This window comes from Mustela nivalis (genome assembly GCF_964662115.1).
Source record: "Mustela nivalis genome assembly, chromosome: 10".
Lineage (NCBI taxonomy): Eukaryota > Metazoa > Chordata > Mammalia > Carnivora > Mustelidae > Mustela > Mustela nivalis.
In genome coordinates this window covers 7,164,554-7,190,509 of record NC_139029.1, presented here as the reverse complement: position 1 = coordinate 7,190,509, position 25,956 = coordinate 7,164,554, and the positions used below count along the sequence as shown (strand labels likewise).

The 25,956-nt window shown below is 49.8% G+C and overlaps 2 protein-coding genes across 13 annotated transcripts; one reads left to right on the top strand and one right to left on the bottom strand.

The window, feature by feature from the left end:
• The first annotated feature begins 881 nt into the window (after nt 1–881).
• Nucleotides 882–17,680, top strand: MASP2 (MBL associated serine protease 2). Of its 5 annotated transcripts, XM_082686312.1 has the most exons (11): nt 882–993; nt 1,084–1,312; nt 1,453–1,630; nt 2,448–2,579; nt 4,440–4,636; nt 4,710–4,857; nt 7,968–8,086; nt 9,499–9,577; nt 11,819–11,953; nt 12,457–12,531; nt 13,776–17,680. In XM_082686312.1, exons 1-11 carry the CDS (start codon nt 947–949, stop codon nt 14,537–14,539), a joined length of 2,103 nt encoding a protein of 700 aa, XP_082542438.1. In that variant the 5' UTR covers nt 882–946; the 3' UTR covers nt 14,540–17,680. The 5 variants fall into 5 exon arrangements, 4 of the variants coding, with proteins under 4 accessions (XP_082542438.1, XP_082542439.1, XP_082542440.1 ...); XR_014299603.1 differs by lacking the exons at nt 9,499–9,577; nt 13,776–17,680; XM_082686313.1 differs by lacking the exons at nt 4,440–4,636; nt 4,710–4,857; nt 7,968–8,086; ... (2 more) ...; nt 12,457–12,531; nt 13,776–17,680 and adding an exon at nt 2,907–3,182.
• Nucleotides 15,803–25,423, bottom strand: TARDBP (TAR DNA binding protein). Of its 8 annotated transcripts, XR_014299606.1 has the most exons (9): nt 25,088–25,422; nt 23,844–24,095; nt 21,987–22,150; nt 20,453–20,593; nt 19,568–19,738; nt 19,073–19,199; nt 17,990–18,129; nt 16,969–17,258; nt 15,803–16,192 (listed from the first exon to the last, which is right to left on the bottom strand). XR_014299606.1 is itself a non-coding variant. In XM_082686318.1 (7 exons), the coding sequence occupies exons 2-7, from the start codon at nt 24,079–24,081 to the stop codon at nt 18,074–18,076; spliced, it is 897 nt and encodes a 298-aa protein (XP_082542444.1). In that variant the 5' UTR covers nt 24,082–24,095; nt 25,088–25,422; the 3' UTR covers nt 17,279–18,073. The 8 variants fall into 8 exon arrangements, 4 of the variants coding, with proteins under 4 accessions (XP_082542444.1, XP_082542445.1, XP_082542443.1 ...); XR_014299604.1 differs by having other exon boundaries at nt 15,803–17,258; nt 23,844–24,091; nt 25,088–25,423; XR_014299605.1 differs by having other exon boundaries at nt 15,803–17,258.
• Between the last annotated feature and the right edge of the window lie 533 nt (nt 25,424–25,956).

Here is a 25,956-nt window from a genome sequence, read left to right as displayed (position 1 = left end):
TAGAAGCTGGATCAGGAAAAAGGCTAGGGCTGTCAACGTTCAGTCTGTCTGCTCAATCGCCCTGTTTTCTGGACATCCCTCCCTGCTCGGGGGCCCGGGACCCCCCTTCTATTCCCTCTTGTTTCCGCTGGGGCCAGGGGATGGGAAACCGGATTGGTCGGTCTCTTAATGCTTCCAGAAGGACCGTGGGGCCGTCCATTCCCAAGCCAGTTCCCAATCCCAATGCCAGTGCCAACTTAGAGCTACTTTCTTGAGGGCAGGTCTCGCCTGTCCATCTGCTTTTCCAGCTTTCTTTTTTTTTTTTTTAAAGACAATTTTTTTTTAAGATTTTATTTATTTATTTGACAGCCAGAGATCACAAGTAGGCAGAGAGGTAGGCAGAGAGAGACGGAGAAGCAGGCTCCCTGCTGAGCAGAGAACCTGATGTGGGACTCGATCCCAGGACCCTGGGATCATGACCTGAGCCGAAGACAGAGGCTTTAACCCACTGAGCCACCCAGGCGCCCCTTTGCCGGCTTTCAAACTAGAGACGTGCGTTCTCTCCCAAATTCCCCCCAACTCGTGCACGCATGTGTTTTTAAAATTCCTCTTCCCCATCGTGCATAGGGAAAAAAGTAGACGTAGGAGGGAGGCAGCCAAGGTAGACGCATCCCCATCTCTCCCTAGAAGCCATCATCGTCTTGATCATTGTCATGGAGGTCCCCGCTGGCCCTCAGAAGTCGCACACCAAGAGGAGAACATGGATATTCAGGGTGAAGGACGGAGCCGGGATTTATTCCAGGGTTATCTGTAATCCAGGTCCAGCTCCTGGCTCCCAGAGCGGCCTCTCCTCCCCGCCTGAAACTCGGGACAAGCCAGAGTCCTGGGGTCAACTCCCAGAATCCCAGGGTCAGGGAGGCAGGAGGCAGGCCCAGGCACTGGACAAACAGATCAAAGGTGAGGCACGATGCGGCTCCAGACCGGGCCTGGCCAGGGGGACGGGTTCACAATGAGGTGAGTGGGAGCCCCCCCACGGTCTCCCCAGCAGGGACGGGGCGGGGGTCAAAACAGGGCCTTCACCCACCCCTCTGCTGCTGCCCTCAGGCTGCTGGTCTTCCTGGGCTTGCTGTGGGGCTTGGCCGCCGCACCCCCGGGCCCGCAGTGGCCTGAGCCCGTGTTTGGGCGCCTGGTGTCCCCTGGCTTCCCCGGGGAGTACGCCAACAACCAGGAGCGGCGCTGGACCCTGACCGCGCCCCCCGGCTACCGTCTGCGCCTCTACTTCACCCACTTCCACCTGGAGCTCTCCTACCTCTGCGAGTATGACTACGTCAAGGTGCCGCCAGCAGCGGGGAGACCGGGACCTTATCGAGGGCAGGGGGACGGGGACCTCTGGGAGCAGGGTCTGGCCTCGGGGGCGTGGGGGGAGGCGGGCCTTGGGTCTCGCCCTCCCTTCCTGTGACTCCAACCCTACAGCTGAGCTCAGGGAGCCAGGAGCTGGCCACGCTGTGCGGGCAGGAGAGCACGGACACGGAGCGCGCCCCAGGCAATGACACCTTCTACTCGCCGGCCTCCAGCCTAGACGTGACCTTCCGCTCCGACTACTCCAACGAGAAGCCGTTCACGGGCTTTGAGGCCTTCTATGCAGCAGAGGGTGAGGCGAGAGGAGGCCGGGGTGGGGAGACACGACATGGCCCGTCTGCCCGTGGGAGTGACTCAGTCTTAGGTCAGGCCAACTCTCCCTTCGGCCCCACACCTCCCTGAGGCTGGGCTCCCGCCAAACTAGTGGGCAAGGAGTCCACACCTCCGTCCAACACCAGCCCCAGGGCAAATATCAGTAATGGCCATGAGCGCCCCCGCCTGCGGCTGAGCCCGACGGTGTGCGGAGGTGCTGAGCTGGGGACGGGCTAAGCCCGGCATGTCCTCCTAGGGCGCCCCCCGACTCCCATGACGCTAGGGCCCACTGAGTCCACCTCTGGATGGGAAGGGCAGCCCACCCGCCTGAGCCCCACTGAGAACCTGCAGCCTGGTGTCCCCCATGCGTGGTGCTCCCCATACACGGGCTTCCAGTAGAACACCTGACGTCAGATAGGGGTTCCTGCAGGGACCAGCTGTGTGACCTTGGGCAGGTGGCCGCACCTCTCTGTGCTCCTCAGGAGTCAGCAGCAGGGTTTGCTGGAACATGGGTCACAGCCCTGCTTGCTGGGCTCGACAGCTGGCTGCACCAGCCGGGAGACTTTGAGCAGGACGCTTAACCCGTCACTCATTCGAAAAAGGGGTTAGTGACATCTACCTCCAGGCATTCTGAGGAGGTTATCATGACCCTAGACCTGCCCAATACTCGGCCGGGGCCCAGCCACCTCCAAACATGGGGCTCCTCTTGGGTCAGCCGCGAGGCTGTCGGCTCCCAGGCCCCCAGACGGCTTCGTCTCCCGCCCTCTGACCACCTGCCTGGCCCGCGTCTCCCCCAGACATTGACGAGTGCCAGGTGGCCCCGGGACAGGCCGCTCCCTGCGACCACCACTGCCACAACCACCTGGGCGGCTTCTACTGCTCCTGCCGCCGGGGCTACGTCCTCCACGAGAACAAGCGCACCTGCTCAGGTGAGCGGGGCCGGGGAAGGTACGGGGCAGACACCGTGCCCAGCCCAGCACCCCCTTGGCCCAGAATACAGCCAGCTCCTAAAAGCCGCAAGCGCTCTGCCCAGGGGTTGGAGGGACGACCCTGGGCCTACTGGGCCCCGCCCCTCCTGCCATCTGTCCACCCCTGCATATTCCTTTCTCCCTCCCCCTCCCCCGTTCCATCCTGGGCTCCCTCTCTCCGGTCTTCAGCCCATCACTTGGATCACCTGTGCTGGGCCCCCACTATGTACCTCCCTGCCTGGGCTCTGGGCGCCTGCTACAGGCATCTTGTCCTCTTGGGGCTCCCAGGTTGGAGGAACGGGGGACATAGGCCCAGCTCACACAGGCGTCCCTGCATGAAACTTCCCGGCAGGGGGCAGGCGTGCTCCGAGTGGCTGGACCCCAGCAGGCCGACCCCTTTGGCCGGTACTTCCCGCCTCCTCTGAGCTCCTGCCAGGTGCCAAGTACCCAGATGGGAAACCCAAGGGTGCCCTGGGGAGTGGGCAGCCCCAAGGCTCGGTGCTGCCCCTGCCTCCCCCTGCCCGGCATCTCTCCCCCAGTGGCTCTCTCTGTCTCTCTGTTCTCTCTTCCAGAGCAGAGCCCCTAGCTTCACCTCTGGCTCCGGTCTGGGTCAGGCCGAGACGGCCGCTGCCTGCCACCCCCGGTCCACCCCATCCGCCCCTCCGTGGACCTAACAATAAATCTGCCTCCACCTCCACCTCCGGCTTCGTGTCTCTTGGGTGGCACGTGGGGGGAGGGCCGCGCTGTGCCCCTCCCCCCTGGCCTCCTCCCCGCCTCCCTCCCTCATCACAGCCCGGATGAACCCTCGCCAGTGGGAATCCCCTCCATGGGGCCACTGGTTGCCAAAAAGGCTTGCCCACCACGCCCCATCCGTTCTGAAGACGGGGGACTGAGACCCAGAGAGGGACGAGGGCTTCCCCGGGGTCACACAGGGAGACCGAGCTCTCTCACCCCCCCCACCGGGCCCCCAGGGGCTGAGTTGGGAACACTGGACAAGTTCCTGTTCAGGGGACCACTCATGTCCCAGGTGGGCTGGGCTGGAGGAGCCTGACCCGGAGTCGAGAGGCCCAGGGAGACAGCCGTTGATGGGCCTGCTGGTGCCCCACATCCGGGGGCCGTTCCCTCTGCCCCGTGGGAAGCAGCACACGGAGGAAGGCAGGCTGTGCCAGGACCCCTCACTTCTGGAAGCCTCCCAGCTCAAATGCCCTCTGCAGCCTGGGGAGGGGATGGGCCGATGCCTCCCGGGGCTGATGCGGAAGCTCGCTCTGCAAGGGCACGACCAGCTGGCCTGGCGGGGAATGAGGGCACCAGACATGCTTTTGATAAGTGTGAACTTGAATTTCCCTCGACTAACCCCCAGGGCAGTGCCCAGACCCAGGGTAAAAGGGAAAGTGGACCAAGGGAGGCCCCTCTGCTCCCCATGGAGACCCAGGGAAGCCTGGACTGCTCCCAGCTGGTGTGGGTGGGAGCCCCGTGGGGGATGAATGTGGGAGTTGTCAGGGTCCAGGCTGGCTGAGGGACCCCTTGTCTCCTTCCCCCTCGGCAGAATCTAACCTTGCTCACTTCATCACCCCCAGAGTCCTGACTCTGGCCCAGAATTCCCCAGGTCCAGGAGCCCCTGGGAGTGTGGGTGGGGCCTGGAGGCTGTGTGCCCAAGTGCCACCTGTTTCAGCCAAAGCCAGGAAGCCCAAGAACCTCTAGATTGTTCCTTCAGCCCTGAGGTGGGGTGTTCCATCTGACTGGGCCAGAGGGCAGGGAGGGCAGCCAGGGGGCGGAGCCAGGCTGCTGGGCCCCCACTCACAGTGACCCGTCCTCTCTTAGCCCTGTGTTCAGGTCAGGTCTTCGCCGACCGGTCGGGGGTGCTCAGCAGCCCTGAATACCCACAGCCGTACCCCAAACTCTCAAGTTGCACCTACGGCATCCACCTGGAGGAAGGGTTCAGCATCATCCTGGACTTTGTGGGGTCCTTTGATGTGGAGGCGCACCCGGACACCCAGTGCCCCTACGACTCTCTCAAGGTCTGGTTCCTGGGATCTAGACCTCCTCTGGCTCTGGCGGGTCCTGAGGTGACAGGGCACCTTCTGCTTTCAGATTCAAACAGACAAGGAGGAATATGGCCCATTTTGTGGGACAACGTTGCCCCCTAGGATTGAAACTAAAAGCAATGCCGTGACCATCCTCTTTGTCACTGACGAGTCGGGGGACCACACAGGCTGGAAGATCCACTACACCAGCACAGGTGAGCGCCAGTAGGTCTTGGATCCTGACCAGAAGCTCCTCCTGGAGTGCCAAGGAGTTACACAGGATGGGACTCTGCCTGGCGACGCCCGGGAAGTGTAGGGGAGGAGAAAATTTCCTTAGCCCTCTAGGTTTCCTGGCTGAGGCTGAAAAGTAAACTGACAAAGACAGATCAACAGGAGAAAATCAGGGGTGCCTGGGTGGCTCAGTGGGTAAAGCCTCTGCCTTCGGCTCAGGTCATGATCCCAGAGTCCTGGGATCGAGCCCCACATCAGGCTCTCTGCTCAGCAGGGAGCGTGTTTCCCTCCCTCTCTCTCTGCCTGCCTCTCTGCCTACTTGTGATCTCTGTCTGTCAAATAAATAAATAAAATCCTAAAAAAAAAAAACCAGGAGAAAATCACCCATACTTATGTAATGTGAGGTCTACATGGCATGGGAGACTTCAAAAGGAAGGAAAGACCCAGAGGAACAGTTAGGCTTGTGTGGGGTTTTGCAGAAGAGGTGACAGTCATGGGGGAGAAGACAGGTTAAAGCCAGTGTTATAAATGGGGGGAACTTAGCAAAGCCTCTTTGGCTTCTTCTTGGCTCCCTTTGTCTTTGGAGATAAGGACGCTCCTTCCCTCCAGGGATAGGGAGGGCACCTGTCACGTGGCCGCACACGAGGGTCTTCTGACCGTGATGGGGAAGCAGGGTGAGGGAGCGGGTGGAGGTCCGAGGGACCCTTGTTTCTGTTTTCTCAGACTCCTTCAGCTTAACATGTTCACCATGGCCAGGTGCCATGTTTAGGGGTCGTGTGTCCTGAACTCCTTCAGAAGACATACGAGGTTTGAGTGGGGGTGGATGTGAGACAGTGGTCCCCAGGGGGAAATGCCACCCCACCCACCCCCATCCCTCTCCCCACCCCGCTTCCCTCCCCCCCCCCATCTTGCGCGCACCCATCCGCTCAGCCGCTCTCCTCCGTCTGCAGGAGAGGAACAAACAATTCTCCCTCGGCCTCCTCAGTCCTTGGCTAGGACCAAGGGACAGATTGACAGGAGATAAACAAGCACGTTCGTTAAGGTGTATGTCTCCGGCGTGCATGGGCGAGTACCCACAGGAGAATGAGAGCTTAGAACTCAAGACATCAGTACCATCTTCAGTTAAATACAAAAGAGAGGAGGGCCTGGGGGAAGGCAGCATGGGGCTGAGGAAGCTACGGTAAGCAAAATAAGGTTTGTTATACAGATAAAAGACATGCTTTCTCCAGGGACGAGTTTCTAGTGATTTTGTTGTCCGTCTCCTGGAACAGAGAGGGAGGCACTCTTAATGGACATTTCTTTTGTGAATATAAAGTTCTCTTACAGAAGGAAAACTTCTACTCTGCTTTCAGAGCTTCTCCTTTGTCTATTTCTTTTCTTTTCTTTTTTAAGATTTTATTTACTTAGTTGACAGAGATCGTAAGTAGGCAAAGAGAGAGGGGGAAGCAGGCTCCCTGCCAAGCAGAAAGGCTGATGTGGGGCTCCATCCCAGAACCGTGGAATCATGACCTGAGCCAAAGGCAGAGGCTTTAACACACTGAGCCACCCAGGCACCACCTTTGTCTGCTATTTTTTCTCTTTTTTTTTTGACAGAGAGAAAGATCACAAGTAGGCAGAGAGGCAGGCAGAGAGGTGGGGCCGGGGGGAAGCAGGCTCCCTGCTGAGCAGAGAGCCCGATGCGGGACTCGATCCCAGGACCCTGAGATCATGACCTGAGCCGAGGGCAGAGGCTTAACCCACTGACCAACCATCCATCCATCCAACCAACCATCCGTCCATCCTTCTCAACCATCTATCCAGGAAGCTCAGAGCTCAGGTTTGAATGTTGGACTGCCTAGGTCTATGCCTAGGCACAAACCTGTTTCCCGGCTCTGTGACACTGAACCTCTCACATAACTTTTCTGAACCCTAATGTCCCAATGATTCCAATTAAGGATAATGTCTCCTTCAAAAGGTGTCCATTCGTGGCCTAATGTAGGGAAAGCGTTGGGTGCAGGGTGTGGCATAGCGGAAGTGGTCATTGGATTATAGAGATGGGGGTAGTTTTTTAAATTAAAAAATTGGATTAGAAAAGATTAACCCTTGGGCCACCTCTGTTAGAAAAGTGGGAAGGGGCAAGACTGGTTGGGAGAAGGGAGCTCAGCACTATGAGAACAATTTGTCTCCCCTTCATTTTTGAAAGTCTTTCATTTTCCTGTAGGTCAAAGTCATAAAATTTGTGCCACATCGACTCAAAGGGGGGTCTCAGGTTTTCCAGGCTGGTGGGGGCAGGGCCGGGACAGAATGTGGAGGCTTGTGCGAGGGAGGGAGGGTGCCAGCCAGCAGCCAGGGCTTTCCCTGGAGGTGGGGACTTTGGGCTTGCAGGGGACACAGAGCCCAGCAGCTGGAGGGAGAAGGGAACTCAGCAGGAGACTGGCCCAGGCTGAGTGGCAGCAGTGGGGGGTGGGCTGAAGGCTTGGGGTGATGTCAGGCCAGGGTTTGAGGGCCGGGAGTGGAGGGCAGTCTCCCTGGAGGCCTAAGGCGGTGCCACAGGGCTGTCGTGGGCGGGGGGGCAGCGGGGGGGGGGGGGGTCACCTGTGCCCACTCTTGCCCAGCGCTCAGCCAAGCACCAGCCAAGCGCTTTACATCTGGTGTTCGGACAGCCCTGGAGGGTGAGTGGCTCTTCTCACCTCCCCATCTTAGCGGCGAGGAAACAGGCACAGAGAGCTGAAAATAACCGCTGGGAATGCGGTCTCGCTCTCCTCCTCCAACCGACGCCGTAGCTGGGTTTGCGGCAGCGCAGAGCAGACGCTGCCCTGCAGGGGGTGGCGGCCGCTCAGGCTCCCGGTGTGCCTGCCTTTCTGGTACCTTCGGTTGAGTGAGACCCAGGCCCCGGCTCCAAACCCTAATTTGTGCAATAAGCGGCCCAGTGCAATCTTGCCTTTGGTTTTAAATCTGACCAACTCCACCCGACTTGCGGCGAGCTCTTCCCCTGGGGTAAGGGTTCCGCGTGTAAATCAGGACCTTTCAGTGGCTAAACTCAGAGCGGCCTGCTGGAGACCGCATCAAAAGCCCTCGCTCAGCCCGGCCTCCCTCTCCGCCCCGCCCCCAACAGCGCAGCCCTGCCCTGGTCCCGTGGCGCCACCTAATGGCCACATCGCGCCGGTGCAAGCCGAGTACATCCTGAAGGACCGCTTCGCCGTCTTCTGCGAGACGGGTTACGAGCTGCTCCGAGTAAGTTCCCTACAGCACCGTGAGTACCGCAGGACCGCGGTCGGCCTGACGCGCACACGTAGTGCTAGCAGCAAAGGATTTATGTGCGAAAGTGGGGAAAGAGCTGGAGGCAGCACGCTGGTTTCTTTTGGCGGTGACTGAACAAAGCAAAGCAAATTCAGTGGAGAAGAGAGATGGCTAGGGAGAATTTTTTTTTTTTTTTCTTAAGAATCGCGCTTTTAAACAAAAAGCTTTAAAAAGGAACACTGAAAAGAAATTTAAAAATAAAAAAAATTTAAAAAGCTTTAAAAAGTCTTTTGACTGAAAGCTGGTGATTCAAACGGGCTTTTCCCTGTTCACACGTCACAGCAGCTCTCGAAAAGCGGCTGAAGCAAGCGAAGGAAGCATTTACCATCGTCCTGCTCTGTGAGACCGCCTGCGTTAGATCAGGCACGTCTCCCCGGCCACGGGATGACCTTTCCTGGCCACCACTCCTGGGCCCACAACAAAATTAAACGGCCCCGGGAAAGAGTATATTCTGCAAAGTTATAAATAGTGACCTCTGTTAAGGGAGAGGGAGGGTAATTTTTAAAAATGCTTCGTGTGTTGCTTTAGGGGCACAGGTAAGAGATTAACACGCCCTCTTTATGTTCTTCAAAATTGTCACTGAATCCCAGCGGTAAAAAGTAATAACATTGAAATGATAGCTAGCTATTCAATCCAGGCCTGTGGAGGGACAAATCAAAAGAAAAAAAAAAAAAAAAAGGCACTTTTAGCCCACCTTGCAGAATTCCCCGGGCAGGCTCTTTCCCCAGCTCCTGGGACTGCAAACCTCTGTTTCTGATCTGGGGCAGAAAAAAATCATCCTGCTCTCCTTGGAAGCATAAAGGCTTCTTTCTGCCAAAGTGATCTTTCATAAACTTCAGAAAAATATTTCTCCGCAAACACCACTAGCGATAAAAACTGAGAGCACACGTGTGAAACCTATCAAAGTGCTTTTAATAACCGGCCTGTGGTTAATGGCCCCGGGCTAGAAAAATCCAGGCCCACACGCTCCCTGTCGGAGCAGGTCGGTCTTACCCAGATTCCCACCACCACCCTTTGGCACTTTACATAAAGAACTGGTGGCAAATCGGCAGGAACCTGTGAGATTGGACGTGTTCTTGGCCTTAAAGGGAAAGCGAGACATATTCCTAATCTGCGGCAGAGGCGCACACGGGATTCCTGCGGAGCCAAATGCATCTTAAAAGAGGAGAGCTATCCCATAGGGGACAAATCCCACAGAGCTGTAGGGATGTGTCCTGTCAACGCGGGTGTGGCACCCCGCTCCGGGCACCCACCGCCACCCAGAGGAACCGCTGTAGGAGCACAGCCTTGGGGTGTGGCGTCCTGATGTAAACCAGGTAAGTAATATTTGCTGAATTCTTCTTTAGGGTGCTTTGCCCCTGAAATCCTTTGCTGCGGTCTGTCAGAAAGATGGATCTTGGGACCAGCCGATGCCCACGTGCAGCAGTAAGGCCACGTGACCACGGGTCCTGGGACCGCTTCGGCAGCTTTGCCTGGAGTGCTGCTTCTGGTGGTTTCCGAAGCGGTTCTCCTTAGCAGGGCCTGAACTCCAAATTTGCTTCTCTTCCCCAGCCTCTCCGTGCATTTAACGGGGTCAAAATGGAACCGAGCTACCAGCAAAATTATTTCCTTTGGAAGAGTGTCATCTTTTAAAAATATTTTTTCCAAGCGTAAAATATTCACTGAGGATGGGAAAGAGAGCACGAGACAGTTTAATACCCACAATCCTACTGTCCTCACATCCCTCCCGTCACACACCTGCCTCACACGTGCGTGAACACCATCTGGAGGGATGGGTGTCGCTATGTGTGAGCACTCCACACGAGACTGCGGTGAGGGGGTCACATTGCCATTTTGCAAGCATCACATCTTATTTTAAATATTTTTTTCAATTATAAAATACATGCTAATTAGAAAAAGTAAATTTACAAAAGCATAGTGAGGACCCCCTCCCCCGCCTCCTTGCCCAAATCCCCAAACTACGACTGAGGGCAGGGGCCCTTTCCTTCCTTCCGGTGCTGTATACACGATTTTACCATTATAAACTTTTCTAAAATTTATTTTTAAGATTTTAAAAAAATTTATTCATTAGACACAAAGAGAGCACAAGCAGGGGGAGGGCGGAGCAGCCCCTTCCCCCGCCCCTGCCACATGGGGCTCCATCCCAGGACCCTGGGATCGTGACCTGAGCCAAAGGCAGATGCTTAACAGACTATTTTATACTTTTTAACCAAAATGGGATGCTAAATCTGACGGCACTGTGCTTTTTGCCTCCGTATCGTCGGGATCTCTCTCCACAGCAGTCTGAGTATTAGCAGAGCCGCTCGCTCAGCCTTGTTAAGGACAGCACGGCGCGCCCACCGCCGTCTCCCAGATTTTCAGTCTCACATACCGCTGCAGCGAACACCCCTGGAAATGTATTTGCGCATACTTTGTGCAAGGGTTTCTACAGAATTCCTGGGGAATTTAAATATCGTTTCCTAAACTTACATTCTCTTCCACCAAGTGAGACTGTCAATCCTCAGTTCGAAAGCAGTCGAGCTGGGAGTGAGAGGTCTGGATCCGAACCTCACTTGGGGTGAGGCAGGTGTGGGCGCCTCCTCTACAGAGAGGTGGACAGACTCTTGCCACGGAACCACGCACGCAGCTATGAAGTCGCTGAAAACTACTTAAATGTAACCTTTTAAAATACCCAGAGAGGGGCGCCTGGGTGGCTCAGTGGGTTAGGCCGCTGCCTTCGGCTCAGGTCATGATCTCCGGGTCCTGGGATCGAGCCCCGCATCGGGCTCTCTGCTCAGCAGGGAGCCTGCTTCCTCCTCTCTCTCTGCCTGCCTCTCTGCCTGCTTGTCATCTCTGTCAAATAAATTAAAAAAAAAAAAAAAATCTTTAAAATACCCAGAGAAATCCATTTTGTTTTAGCTCTACTGTGGGAAGCAGGACTTCTAGACTCAGTCACTTGGGCTCCAAACTGGGCAAGTGTTTCACACGTTCTGACCTCACAGGTGTGCATTCTGACGCCAAGTCCAGGTATTAGGACTCCCGGGTCTCCTACACGTGGATGAAAAGGAGCTCAAGAAGCCAGGTCCTTCTTTGTATGGGTCTTTGACCTTTAAGGCCAACCGAACTGCAAACCGAGGACCACTTTCCGGGACCCAGGCCGGGCAGGCCCGTGCAGGCTGGGCCGGCAGCTGCTCCGCGACAGACCCTGAGGTTCAAAGTCAGGTGCTGGGCACCTGTGTGGCTCAGCCCGTTAACTACCTGCCTTCAGCTCCGGTCATGACCGCACGTCCCAGGACTGATTCCTACATCCGGCTCCCTGCTTCTCCCACTCCTGCTGCTTGTGCTCTCAAATACATGAAATCTTTAAAAAAAAAAAAAAGTCAAGGTGCTGAGGACTCCAGTGGTTTCAAATTCCCTTCCTTTGTGAAGGGAATCGCAGGCTCCTACCCACGGGCCTCACCTCACTCGAGCTGTTTAGTCGAGAACAGGCAGGAGGGTGAGGCTTTTAAATCACACTAAGGCGATTCCGTCCTTTTTGAGAGATGGAGGTCCACCCCGGCGGGGGGGCGGGGCGCGGGGCGGGGCGCGACCCGGATCCGGCTTGGAGCCACAGCACCCCAGCACCACCTGTCCATCCCGTCTTCTCGCCGTCCGTGCAACCGGCCTCCTCCTCCTCCTGTTTCCTAGTTGTTGACTGTGGCCCTCCTGACGACCTGCCCATGGGCCGAGTGGAGTACGTCACAGGCCCCGAAGTGACCACGTACAGAGCCGTGATTCAGTACCACTGTAACGAGGTCTTCTACACAATGACCCCTAACGACGGTAAGCAGACTCTGCCAAGTTGGGGGTGCGTGCTATCTGGAAAAGAAGGCCTCCCTCACGATCTGAAAATAAACTTGAGCCGACATCTTTGGCTAAGGCTACACAAAAGATTAAAAGGCACTTCTCCCGCCCGCTAAGTGAAATATTACAGCTGAAGTGACTTTAATGTCAATTTGCAGGAATCTGAAAACAGATCTTATCTAGTAAATGACTACTACAAACACACAATATATTCCAAATGGTTTAATTTAACAAGTCAAAACCTTATCATTAAGCACTTGAGATCTTGATACATATTCAAGTTACACATCTAAAAGGTTTCCACTTTGCAAGCAAACATGGTTAGTGCAGAGACCTCCTATTTATGAAATCATGTAAAATGGTTAGACACCTCTCTTTCCCACTGATGCTCAAGAATCAACATTTTTCAAGGGGGTATTCAAGCAAATGACAACCACCTTATACATGCAGTTAAACATTTTTGCTTTTCCAATGATTTGCAGGTAAATACGTGTGTGAGGCTGATGGATTCTGGACAAGCTCCAAAGGAGAAAAATCACTCCCCGTCTGTGAGCCTGGTAATGGATACATTTATACAAGAGATTCGTAATTGATGGAAAGTAGAACTGGGTGAGAGACAATCAGCAGGGCTTTAGCTGTGGTCGGCTGAAATGCAGCTTCAGCACTTGGCTCTTAAACCAAGTGGTTATTTCCAAATAATACGTTCTCATTATCCCCCTTCTGGATGGACGGAGAGGTTGCTGGGTGCTGACTGCATCAGCCACTTGGTTATTTCTGACCTTACAACTAGGCAAGCGTAAAAAATTAAATGATTTAAAAAATTATCTTGAAGCATTTATACATTTATAAACTCGAGTTCTGCTGTGGAGTTACTTTTCTTCCCTGTAAAACTGCTATTAAAACCCAAAGCTAATAACTTCATTATTTCCCTAAGCAATTGTTTTCAATGACATCTTAGTTTTTAAACATTAATGCAATTTGCCTTTTAATAGGACTTAAAAAAAATTTGTTTTTACCAGAATTGGCTCTGAGGATATGGTTGAGTACAGTGATTTAAAAAATCAGAAAGGTAGTAATATATTCATTACCCCTGTTATTTGGCTGAAATTGGTTAAAACAAAAACAAAAACAAAAAACCCCTACATCTTAGCTGACACAACATTCGTAGGTTTTAAAGCCAGTACTCTGCCGCAACAGGGAACACAGTCGCTGCGTTAATGAGCATATGCATTTAGCCACCGAGAATAAAATTAAGTTTGGAAGAATCAACTAGACGAAAAATAGTAATTTCTGTTCCTGAAGGTTCCTAGCTACAACTACAACTTTCTGATTTTTAAAACACTTAAAATGTTCAAAGGTGAAAAGAATTTTGCAAATCCTGGGATAGTGACCTTAGTTCCTGCTTTCCCAGCACTACATGGTAAACACCCCATCATCCAAGCAGGAAAACAGAAGCAACAAGAAGGTCATTTCCTTTCACTTTCTGATCACATCCCCCACTACACCAGCTCAATTTGTTTGCCCTATTAAGTAATCTTCCAAATTGTGGAGGCCAAATTATTTTAGCCAAACAAATCAGTTTCTTAATCTCTCCTCTCACCTCATTCTCTGAAGAGCTAATGCCAGGAGGTTTTATTGGGTCTCCGAACTGTGTTTTCAAAGCACCTGCTGGCTTGGGAGGAAGCCCAACCAACCCGACCTGACTTTTGGGTGACATCACACATCCCGAAGTGGTAACAACTGTGGGAAAACCCACCACCGGGTCTCTGTAAAGGCTGTGTGTGTCTGCTTCTTTCCCCAGTGTGCGGAGTATCAACTCGTACCACGGGAGGTCGTATATACGGAGGGCAGGCGGCACGGCTTGGGGACTTCCCCTGGCAAGTGCTGTTACTAGGCCAGACCACGGCAGCAGGCGCGCTCCTGCAGGACAGCTGGATCCTAACAGCGGCGCACGCTGTGTACGCGCAGAAGGAAGCTCCCTCCTCCTTGGACATCAGACTAGGTACCCTGAAGAGACTGTCGGCTCATTACACACCAGCCTGGGCCGAGGCCATTTTTATACATGAAGGTTACACTCATGGCGCTGGCTTTGATAACGACATAGCGCTGATTAAACTGAAGAACAGAGTTGCAATGAACAGCAACATCCTGCCCATCTGCTTGCCAGGAAAGGAGGCCGAATCCTTCATGAGGACAGATGACATTGGAACTGCATCAGGATGGGGGTTAACCCAGAGGGGTTTTCTTGCCAGAAATCTAATGTTTGTTGACATACCAATTGTCGACCATCAGAAATGCACCACTGCGTACGAGAAGCTGGCCTTTCCGGGGGGGAGGGTGACAGAGAACATGCTCTGCGCTGGCTTAGAAGGTGGGGGCAAGGACAGCTGCAGAGGGGACAGCGGGGGGGCGTTAGTGTTTCTGGATAATGAGACACAGAAATGGTTTGTGGGAGGAATAGTGTCCTGGGGTTCCATTAATTGTGGGGAAGCAAATCAGTATGGAGTCTACACCAAAGTTATTAACTACATTCCCTGGATCAAGAACATAATTAGTAATTTTTAATTTGTAGGTCTTCAACGATTCCCCTGCAAAAGCTCTTAGTAGCCATGTGGCCCGAGAGCCACGAACGTGGCAGTTGTCGCCCTAACCCCAAACTGCTGCCACACCCCGGATCAGCCCGCCCTTCCCGGCACTTCTCACTCGCCAGTTTTTCACCCCTTACTCTTTGATTCAAGGGGACACAGATGATTAGGTGGGATCACCTTTGCCAATCCAACAGAAACTCACTGGTTAAATATGCATTTAATTACTTAAAAGTCTAGTATCTTTGTACTGTTTATCCACATTTCTACAGATTGCCTGTTCATGTTCTCTAATTTTCTACCGTTTGGGGGCTTGTTCTTATTGATTTCTAACAGAGCTTTATATATTATAGCAAAGCTGGTTCACGGATAGCCTTGAATCATGATTTTTTTTTTTTTTGTAAATAAACTGGACACATGGATACTTTGGCTTAGATGCTGACTCCCATGTTTAAAAACCAACAGCACAAATGATGAGATAGAATTTTTCACTTATTCAAATTGGCAGACAAAAAGGAACATGGAATAGCACTATTTCACACTGTTGAAGACAATATACATTTTCTAAAGGACAATTTGGAAATATCTGAAAAGCCCTGACAGCATGCATATAGTCTTTGACCTAGTAATTCCAATGTTAAGAATTTAATTTAGCTGTGAGGATGTTCTGGCACTTGGAAATAACCTGAATATAATATTCACATATAGAAAACAGCTGAATCAAATGTGGCATTTCCTTAAGAAGAAATACGTCAGAATCAAGTGGTGGTTTAACAGATAAATCTATAGTTGGTTTTTTCCTTCTTACAATGAACATGGAAATACTTGGGCATGCTTAACAAACAACAGATCACATACCATACAATAGCTAAGTATAGAACTCATACACAATTAAGAGCTACTCACCTAGTACTCAACAACAAATTATTCTAATTATCATGTACATCTTCTTTTTCCAAAGGACACAATTTAAGCCGATTTAACCTTAAAGATCTAATGCCGTTTTCACTGGCTGTTCCTCCTTAAGAAGTTCTAATAGGTTAACATTTAACAAAGGGTTTCATTCTAGCCAAATAACTACCACTCATGTAAAAATTCACTGTTGACTTTTGGCCCAATTTCTCTTGTGCTCATTAAAGGGGGGGAACTTCTTGAGACTCACTTTTGAATGGTAACTTTCCATCGCCTTTGTCACATATAAAAAAGAAACTGTATTTTTCCAGTAAGACTCCAGACACTAAACTGTGGTGACAACAAATTTTTTATTCAACTGGTTCAAAAAGTTTTGAGAATGAATGCATTGAGATGACCAAATAGACTTTTAAAAACAAATCTTTGCCAAATAGTTTACTTCTAGACTTCATTTTCTTTTTTTCTCTTTTTTCTAGGGTAGAATTAAATACCCACAGCTACTGGTACCACAAACATGTTAACAGAAGGCTGCTCCACATTGAAAGCCTTCTAAGACTGGTAACTAGATTTACAACAAGTGTAAAAAAGGGATTAAAACCATGCCATTGACAAGTGAACTTACCCCTGGGCTCCTTGGAGGCTTGTCAGTTTAGTCTTTGGAGGTCCCCGAATACCATTTTAAGTGTTACCATGTTACTGCTGCTGAGTAATAGTGCAAGTGCTAAAATGCAAAATTCAGATGGTACAGGGTTTGGAAATCATGCAATTTAGATGCAGAAAAAAAAATTCAAACAACGCAAGATCCTTTTACAGAGGAAACTGAATAACGAAACAACGTGGCGATCACAAGTCTAAAGGACGACTTCATTTCTAAAAGTTTCAAACACGCAACGTGCAAAATGACAAACCTATTTATCATCATCTACCAGGTAAGGGCATCAGGTAGAACTACCGACACAAACCCGTTCACATTCTTCCATCAGAAAACAAGCTCGACTCTCACAGCAGTTACATAAAAAGTACAACAGAGAATCAGTAATTATTGCTTTTACATACTTCACAATGCATTGTGAGAGTCTAATCTGAGTTTGTAAACGATTTTATTCAACGTTACTCTAGTCCCCCACTTGTGGGGGACAAAGCCCATTTCACTTAACACTTCCAGACAGACACCCCACCCTGCTAGTTCTTAAAGCTATCAGGCTCTGTAATGGATTTCAGGCACAAGATAATTTGTGGTTTCTTCTACTTTATCCCTACTGCAATTAATTCCACTTTTCAAATCCCAAGCTAGGAAGGTGCTGATATGCCCTTCTTTTCGACTGCTATGCTTTGCTACAAAGCATTTGAAAATAATTAACAGAGTTCTTCCCACTCCCCCAAATAAGAATAGTTTTAGAAGGCAAGAGTCCCAATGGAGATTTATACAGGCCATGTAAATAGAACATCACCCAAACGCACAGAGGCACTAGTAAAAAGCCGGAGGGCGCTGCTTACCATTTTAGGTGCGGTCACCCAGACTTATTAAAAACTAGATTTAAAAAGAAAAAACAAAAAAACAAAAAAACAAAAAACTTTCACTTTGGACAATGCAAGAACAAATAGCAATTAAGTCTGGGTATCAGGTGTCAATGCATGACAGGTGAGGAATCCATCTGACTTGAGACAACTTTTCAAATAAGTTTATTTGAAGCAAAATAAACTACTGCCAAGAAACTTTATGAAAGTTCCATCTCAAAAGGGTCAAAAAAGGGGAATTAACTGCTATGAATTCTTTGCATTCAGGGCTGCAAAACAAAGACACATATTATTTAAATCAGTTTTATTTAAGAATTTCCAACATTGACAACTCTTATAAAAAGCATCCAAGCACAGGACACAGAACTGCATCAAACAGCATTCTTATGGGTAGCTAACAGACATGAGAACTTCCACCCTTCTTTGCGACACCCCGAGCTCACTGGTGAACTCTGCTTCCAAGTACTCCTGCAAAGCACACCACAAGCTCGTCCATGTTCTCACCCCACCAGCTTCAGTTCACGTGACCACACTTACAGATCAGTAACAGAAGAGAACACACACCATACAGCATTCACAGCAGTTGACAAAGGGGTGGGGGGAGTACAAGTCATCGTTTCACTTAACACATTCAGCTAACGTGGGTTATCTAGGAACAAAACTCACTTAGTCTTCCAACAGATGTGGATGTCCTTTGAATGCAAAAAACATTCGTACATTATTTGCTATCATTGCTCTCTGCACACTCTCTCACCAAAGCCACAGGATTGAGAGACACATCTCGCCAAGTTAAAAAATATCCATTATGCACCACCAAGTCTCTGCACGCGCTCTCTCCTGGCCTCGCTCATACTAGCCTTTCATGCCTCGGCACCACCATCAATCCCACACAAGGTTTCAAAGTTCAAACAGCCTTCTGGATCCATATCACAGCCTTGCGTTCACAGCGTTGATACGACTCCATGAAATAAAGAGTAGCGGATAAAAATGGGACACCCACCGTCAAAGACGCAGCCTGTGCAGCGTGCTGACGAGTTCTTGAATGAGAAAGCGTGCAGACAGAAGTATTCCTATGGCAGAACATTTACAGCACTACTTTCAATGAAGTGCTTCTTCCATAAACATTTGAAATGAGATGAACTGCAGAGATTAAATGAAGGCTTCGTATTGTACTTGTGCATGTGAAGGGAGACAAGCGTTAAAAAAACAAGAACAAAACCAGAAAGAACCAAACACTGTGACACCGTCATCTCCGAGAAGGAGATCTTCCTAAGAGAAAAATCCATATGGTGGGGTTCAAATTAAAACAAGGAGAAAAGAATGTAGTTCTAACCAATGGTTTCCATTTGAACATGCAAAGAATTCACTTGACAAGTCCAGGGATAAAAGAGTACAGGAGAAACCTTTTGATATCAATTGTAGTGTGTTGGTTTTTACCCATCAGGCAAACAGCAGTTCACTTTCAAACACTCAATATTTCAACCCTTTATGTAACAAAACTTATAAAATTCCTTTAGCTTTTCCTCTTTTTCTAAAGAAAAATGTCAAAAATACTGCTGAATATACTCCACACTGAACAAACCAATTTTGAAAATTCTTAGTACATATGTATCTTACAATATACTTACCATGTGTTTAGAAAAATTTGAATTCCCACCAGTCTCTACCACGCCCACTCTCTACATCCCCCAGCCAGAAGACTTAGAATCCATGCTTGAGCCAAAGCCTCCATTAAAGCCGCTGCCTGACCCTGCATTCGATGCGGATCCCCAACCAATGGCTGCACCTGAATTAGAACCGCTATAGGAGTTATTTCCAGAACCAAAGGCCTGATTTGGCTCCCGCTGCATGTTGCCTTGGCTTTGGTTGTTACCTGACGGGCCCGACTGGTTCTGCTGACTGGCCAGCATTCCCATCATGCCCCAGCTGCTCTGCAGCGCGGCCTGGGCCGCGGCCATCATCGCTGGATTAATGCTGAAAGCACCAAAGTTCATCCCTCCGCCCATATTACTTCCTTGATTGTTCCCCAGGCCAGCCCCACCCCCTCTACTGTTACCAAACCCACCCTGATTCCCAAAGCCACCTGGATTACCACCGAATCTTCCACTTCTTTCTAACTGTCTATTGCTATTGTGCTTAGGTTCAGCATTGGATATGTGGACGCTGATTCCTTTAATGATCAAGTCCTCTCCACAAAGAGACTGGGCAACCTGTAAGAAACAAGGGGCGCAGATAAGGGAGATTAAACCACTGTGTCACGCATCAAGGTAGCGATAACACTCCGATGTCAAGCCTCGGTCTAAGCTGGAGGACAAATAAGCAACGACCGCTCATTTCTTTCAAAGCCATAAAACCGCCTTTAGCTCCTGGAAGGCAGCAGGGATCTGTCAGCTTATTCTCAACAAACAGAGTTCTTTGAGTTAACTGCCTCACACTGAAAACGTATCGCAAGGGTTTATCATGACCATCTAGACCCACCTAGCCCACAGCTCAGCTAAGGACGGCAACTAGCGGCGCGGGAGAAGTTCAAGACAATTCTCTAACAGAGCTGGGACAAAATTGTTAAAGAGAAAAATACCTGATCGTCTGCAAACGTAACAAAGGCAAAGGCCCTGAACGGTTTGGGAATGAAGACGTCTACCACTTCCCCATACTGGCAGAAGAACTGGCGCAGCTCGTCGGCGGTCATGTCCTCCGTGCAGCGCCCGACGAACACCTTCCTGCTTCTCAGAGGCTCGTCCGGGCTTTGCTAGGCAAGTCAAAAGAAAAGAGAACTATGAGAAATATTCTACGAGCCAAGAAAAGAGGATCGAACAAAAGTTACCTGCCTTTCCTCTTAGTCATTACGAAGTAGGTACATTCTTAGTTTTCCGCACCAGCACGTCTTTTGAAAACTTCGGTGAGGAAAAACATTTTATTTTTTAAAAAACTGAATTTTTAAGTTTTCTTTGCACCCAGCACGGGACCTGAATTCACAACTCTTGAGATCAAGAGTCACACACACTCTACCAACTGAGCCTGCCAGTGGCCCCCACATTTTAAAGTTTAAAGTTCACGACTAGCTATTTGGATTAAGGAAAGCCAATGACAGAAATGCCCTGGCAAAGACGCTAACTCTCCGAGTCAGTCCTGCTTGCCTGAAACCTAGTCAGGCCCTTGTGATAAGATTCATGTATTCTGACCGCCCTTGCATTTTACTGTGTATCTACGTAAGAAACTGTTCACGCACTAAAAATAACAAGAATAAAACAAAAAAACTTTTAGAGGGGTAATAAACTAAAGATTTCAAACAAACAAAATATTCAGCACACATGCAGGTACTAAGGCTTTAACAAAGCAAAAGGTTTCAGGAATCCACCAGCCACCACCTTTTCCAAGTGCATTTTATGTGTCATTTTACAATGTCTTCTAAGGGAGTTTGTCAGCAAAAAGTCCCAAAGCACAGGAAAAAAGAGCAAAGTACCTTAGAATTAGGAAGTTTACAGTCACACCACCGTCCATCTATCATATGCCGCTGTGACATTACTTTAACCTGGGTTTCATATTCCGTAAAACGAACAAAGCCAAACCCCTTTGAATGACCAGTTTTAATATCCTTCTTGACCTAGGGAGAAAAACAAAAACAAAAACAAAAACCAATGAAATTTACTAGACACCCCCCCACCCCCAAATCAGGTCCTTGGTAATTTGAATGCATTCACTTTGACTGGAGTTGCTCAATTAAAATTTAAACCAAGTCGTTCAAGTGTCTGCCTTCAGCTCAGGTCATGATGGAACTGAGCCCCAGGTTGGGCTCCCTACTCAGCAGGAGGCTGTTTCTCTCTCTCCCACTCCCCCTGCTTGTGTTCCCTCCTATCAAATGACTAAATAAAAATCTTAAAAAATAATAATAATAAATAAATAAAACAAAGTAAAACTTACCCCAAGTTATTCTTGAGGTAAAAAAGAGGAGGGTAAATATTGATCTAGACCATGTTAATAGTTAAACATGGGGGCACCTGGGTGGCTCAGTGGGTTAAAGCCTCTGCCTTTGGCTCAGGTCATGATCCCAGGGTCCTGGGATGGAGCCCCACATCGGGCTCTCTGCTCAGCAGGGAGCGGCTTCCTCCTCTCTCTCTACCTGCCTCTCCACCTAACTTGTGATCTCTGTCAAATAAATAAATAAAATCTTAAAAAAAAAAATAATCATGTCGCAAAACAGAATTTTAACAAAATGTTTTAGAATGCAAAGAGATATTAGATCTAATATTTACAAATCCTAAGTGGGAAAAGCAGAAAAAAAGTATTTTTCTTTTTAGAGTTTATTTTAGTAATCTCTCTACAATGTGGGCTTCCATCTCACAACCTTGAGGTCAAGAGTTACATGCACCCCCAAATGAACCAGCCAAGTCCCCCCACCTTTAAAAATAAGTGCTTTTTGATTTCCCAGCAATGTAAGTTACAAAGAAATAGGCTATGGACACCTGGGTGGCTCAGTCAGTTAAGCACCTGTCTTCAGCCCAGGTTATAATTTCAGGGTTGTGGGATCAAGCCCCGCACTGGGCTCCCTGCTCAGTGGGGAGTCTGCTTCTCCCTCTCCCCTTGTTGCTACCCTCACTCTTGCGCATGCTCTGTCTCAAAAAAATAAAATCTTAAAAAAAGAAAAACAGGCCCTTAAGCCTTTATGCAGCTGGATTTTATAACATCAAAGGCAAAAATATAGGCTATATGCATAATGGGAAATAGTATAACCCAAGTTTGGTTTTTGTTTAAGTAGGCTCTAGGCCCAACATGGGGCTTGAACTCACAACCCTGAGATCAAGAGTTGCGTACTCTACCCACTGAGCCCGCCAGGCACCCCACCCCATATTTCTTTTCAGCCTCCCTTATGTATGCATGTAATAAACACAAAAATACCGTCTGCTGGGCATGAAGGGCCAGCAGTGTCACCAAACTACAGGAATTCTGGATGTTCATTCATGGGGAGAGAAAAATCGTTCTATGAAATCAAAGTTTACCTGAACCATGAGAACTTCTCCAAAGGTACTAAAATATTCTTTTAGATCCTGTTCAGTCGTTTTCCATGGAAGACCCAACACTATTAAATCAGACGTTTTCTGGACAGCTCTTTTCACTTTCACTGCTGATGAAGCATCTGTCTCATCCATTTTTCTTTTGTTATCTAAACAAAATGAGCAGAAACCTTTCAGAACTCCTCACTTAACATGTCTTAAAACACATCAGCTCCTACACCTAACAACAATAAGCAAAAAGATTCTAAGAATCTAAGATATTGAAAACTTTTCGCAGAGTGAGGTCAGCTCTCACAGACAGACGGAGGGAGTAGGGAAGTGGCTGAGGGGCTCTGCTGGTGCGAAGGCACGAACTCCCACCTCTGGTTTCGGGTGATCTGAAGATGATGATGGTTTGTTCTCCCCACTCAAAAGGCACAGCGAAACAAAAATAATCCTACTTCACTCTGACTCTAAAAACATAGTAAGGGGGAAAAAAACAGGCTAAAAGGCATGCTACACTTTGTGCCTATTAAATGGAGTTGCTTAATTTAATGCCTGTAATTTAAAAAGTTGTATACCAAAAAACAATCCAACTTTTATCTCCAGCCGTATATTCAAGAGTGACTTCAATTTTCTTTTTCTTTCTTTTCTAAACGTTCAACCATGAACTCATGTTGATTTCATAATAGAAAAGTCTTGGGTTATTTTTAAAAAAACAGTATTCAGAAGGGAAGTGGAAGAACTGAATGAATTTTAAGAAACAGACTACCTTTAATTTTACAAATTTTTCATTTTCATTTATTTTGAGAGTGAGCGAGTGCACACGCGCACAATGGTGAGTGAGAGGGAGAAGCAGATTCCCCAGTGAACAGAGAGCATGATGCTGGGCTCCATCCCAGGACCCCAAGATCACAACTTGAGCTGAAGACAGACACCCAACAGATTGAGCCACCCAGGCAACCCTAGACTTTATTTTTTAGAGCAGTTTTAAGTCCACAGCAAAGTGGAGAGGAAGGCAGAGATCTCCCACATCTCCCCTCTCACCTCCACAGGTGCACAACTTCCCCCACTATCATATTCCTGCCCCATCCAAGACCTTTCATTTGTTACGAATGATGAACCCACAGGGACCTATCTGGATCTAAACAACATTTCAGATTTGGGTAACAGCATACTAAAGAAAAACTAACTTGATACTGTTAAAAATGTTCTCAAAGTGGAAGGCAAAGTCTTGCATACTAACCAGACAGGATACTTTTTGCAACATCAAGTTATAATAAAAGTAACACAGCAAAAGTAACTAAAGCAAATTCTTACCACTAAAATGTACCTGTTTCCTCCACAAACTTAATGCCTTTTTTTTTTTTTTTAAAGATTTAGAACACCAGTGATAAGTGGCAGTGAGAATAAGACCCAAACCCCAAATTATAAGTGCACTAATTCAAGATTTGGGTTCCTGCAACTGATTATCATTTAAGGAGGGAAAAATCAGATTAACTGAACCAATAATACAAGCTTGCAAGAACAAAAACCAGAACTAAGTATCAGGGCACTTTGAAAGATTCTACTGACAAAAGACTGATCTTCACAAAACAGTCTTAGTTTCCTTTAAATTCAGCATTAACTTGGCATACTTGTCCAGATAATTAAATACATAGCTTTCTCTTTAGAAAAACATTCTCTATCTCCAATTTTCACTAATTTAGACTAGAGACGCTCCAAACCAGTCTAGTCTATTAGTAAAGTTTAAATAAATACTGGGGTTACAGGAGAGGTTTCACCGTGACATGAGGCGCTGCACCAACTCAGAGGAGATACAAACACCACAGTTTAGAATTGCAAAAGCAAATGGCAACAAACCTTTGGGATAGTTGACAACGTACACCAGGTTCCCCCAGCCAGCATCGGGGGCATGCAGAATTCCTTCCACCAGCCGGACACCTCTCATACACTGCGACACTGGATTCCTGTAGCGCAGTCCACAGGCGCCGGGAAACTGGGCTGTAACTGTGGACAGCAGCACTGTCCCGTCGTCTTCTGATGGTATTTCAATGGGCTCGTCATTCTCATCTTCAGTCACCCGAATATACTCGGACATCTTTTCTTATCTTTCTTAAAGGGAAAAGACATGTTAATGACACTCACTCAGGTGGAAGAAACTGTTTCCTTAAAAATCACCCGAACACACACTTCCGCCCCAACGTTCTAAGACTTCTAGAAGAACTTTAGGGTTTGGGTTCTTATACGTGTCGGTGATCACTGAAACGAGGCCAAGGCAAGGACAGTGCCTTGTGAGTTCATTCCTGCCATAGACACGTGCCCAGTGCCCACTACGCATCAGATGCTGCACTGGGAACCCGTCAGTCCCCCGGAGCACGCTGGTGACAAGGGGCGTGGCGGGGAGGAAGGGGACACAGAGATGACAGCAAACAAGCTATTCATTTATTACAGCTGTGCTATACGCCACCAGAAAGAAGTCAATCATCCTGGGGGGCCGAGGAGAACCTACGCTGAGCCGTGTGTGGGGGATCAGGGCACATGTCCCTGAGAACACGATGCAGAAGCCGTGTCGAGGAGGCACGCGAGCAGTGAGCAGGGGGAGAGAGCAGGAAAAAGTTCCTCCCTGTTCCTCACTGGGGGACTTCCGGGGGGAGCTCCCCAAACTTGAGCCAAGGACAGCGACGACAGGTCCTTAGCGACGCGGGCCGCCACCTCCCAGAAGCCAGTGCGTGGGGGCCGAGGGAGGAGTTTTTAAGCGCGGCCCGAGGTACAGAGGCGGGGAACCAGGGCCTAGGCTGCCGGGGTCCCCCAGCGGGCCGGGTGCTGGAGGCCCAGGGCACGGCTCGGGCCCGAGGCTAGGCCAAAGCTCCGCCTCGGGCTGCACGGCACCGCGGGCCAATTGTCCCTGCTCCGGCGCCGGCTGCCACCCCGCGCCGGGCCCTAACGACGCGCCCGCGCGAGGCCGCTCAGGCAGGACGAGGCAGGCCCGGCCCCACGGCTCCCTTCCCGGGGCGAGGGCAAAACCCGCTGCGTCCGCCTCGGGCCGCGCAGCGCCGGAGCCGAGACGCCCCGGGTGTCCTCAGTGAGAAGCGTTCGCGACTCACCCGCTAGGCCGCTGCTAGGAAGCCCGACAGGGAAACCGAAGCAGCGAGGGATCCAGGAGCAGCCCAGCTACCGCTTCGCTCCCACAAAATGGCGCTAGGGCCGCCTCCTCCCCCCGCCGGCCGTCGTCCTCTCCCACCGGCTCCGCGTCGGGAGGGGAAGGACGCCGCACGGAGGCACAATGACCTTCTCCCCAGAGAGGCAGCGCTCCCTGCAGAGAGGCTGAGCAAACGGGGCGGACTTAAACGCTAGAATATGGCCAAAAATCTGGAGGAGAAAACCCCAAAATTGAAAAAACAAGAAAGCCTAGACTGTTGGCTCCCCCCACGTAGCGTAACAGATGGCTTCGCCGGACCAACCGTCGGCCCCCGGTCCCGGCCCGAGCTCGCGCACTCTGAAAGTGCGCGAGACTAGCTCAGGGGCAGGGCTAGGAGAGACAGGGCGGGGCCAGGTGAGGTGGGGCGGGGAGGGGCGGGGCCAGACGGGGGCGGGACCAGACGGGGGCGGGGAGCCGGGTCCTGGGTCTTCCTGACTTTCGAGAAGCTGGAGAGAGCAGGGAAGTCAAGCAACCTTTGGTTAAAAAGCCAGCCGGGTGCATCCTCTCCCCACTCCCCTAGGCAAGCTCCACACCTGGAAAGAATGACTTTATTTCAAATAAACAAATGATAGCGCCTACCATCTAACTCGATAGCCTCGTGTACGAAAGGTACTATTGATAAAATTCTCATGTACAGGTGAGGAGGAAACTGAGGCACACAGAGGTTAAGTATCTTGCATGAGGTTACCCAGGCAGTAAATGGCGGACCTGGGATTTGAACCCTAACTCTAATGGTAACATACTCCAGCTCCAGGCCTCTAATAATAACACTGT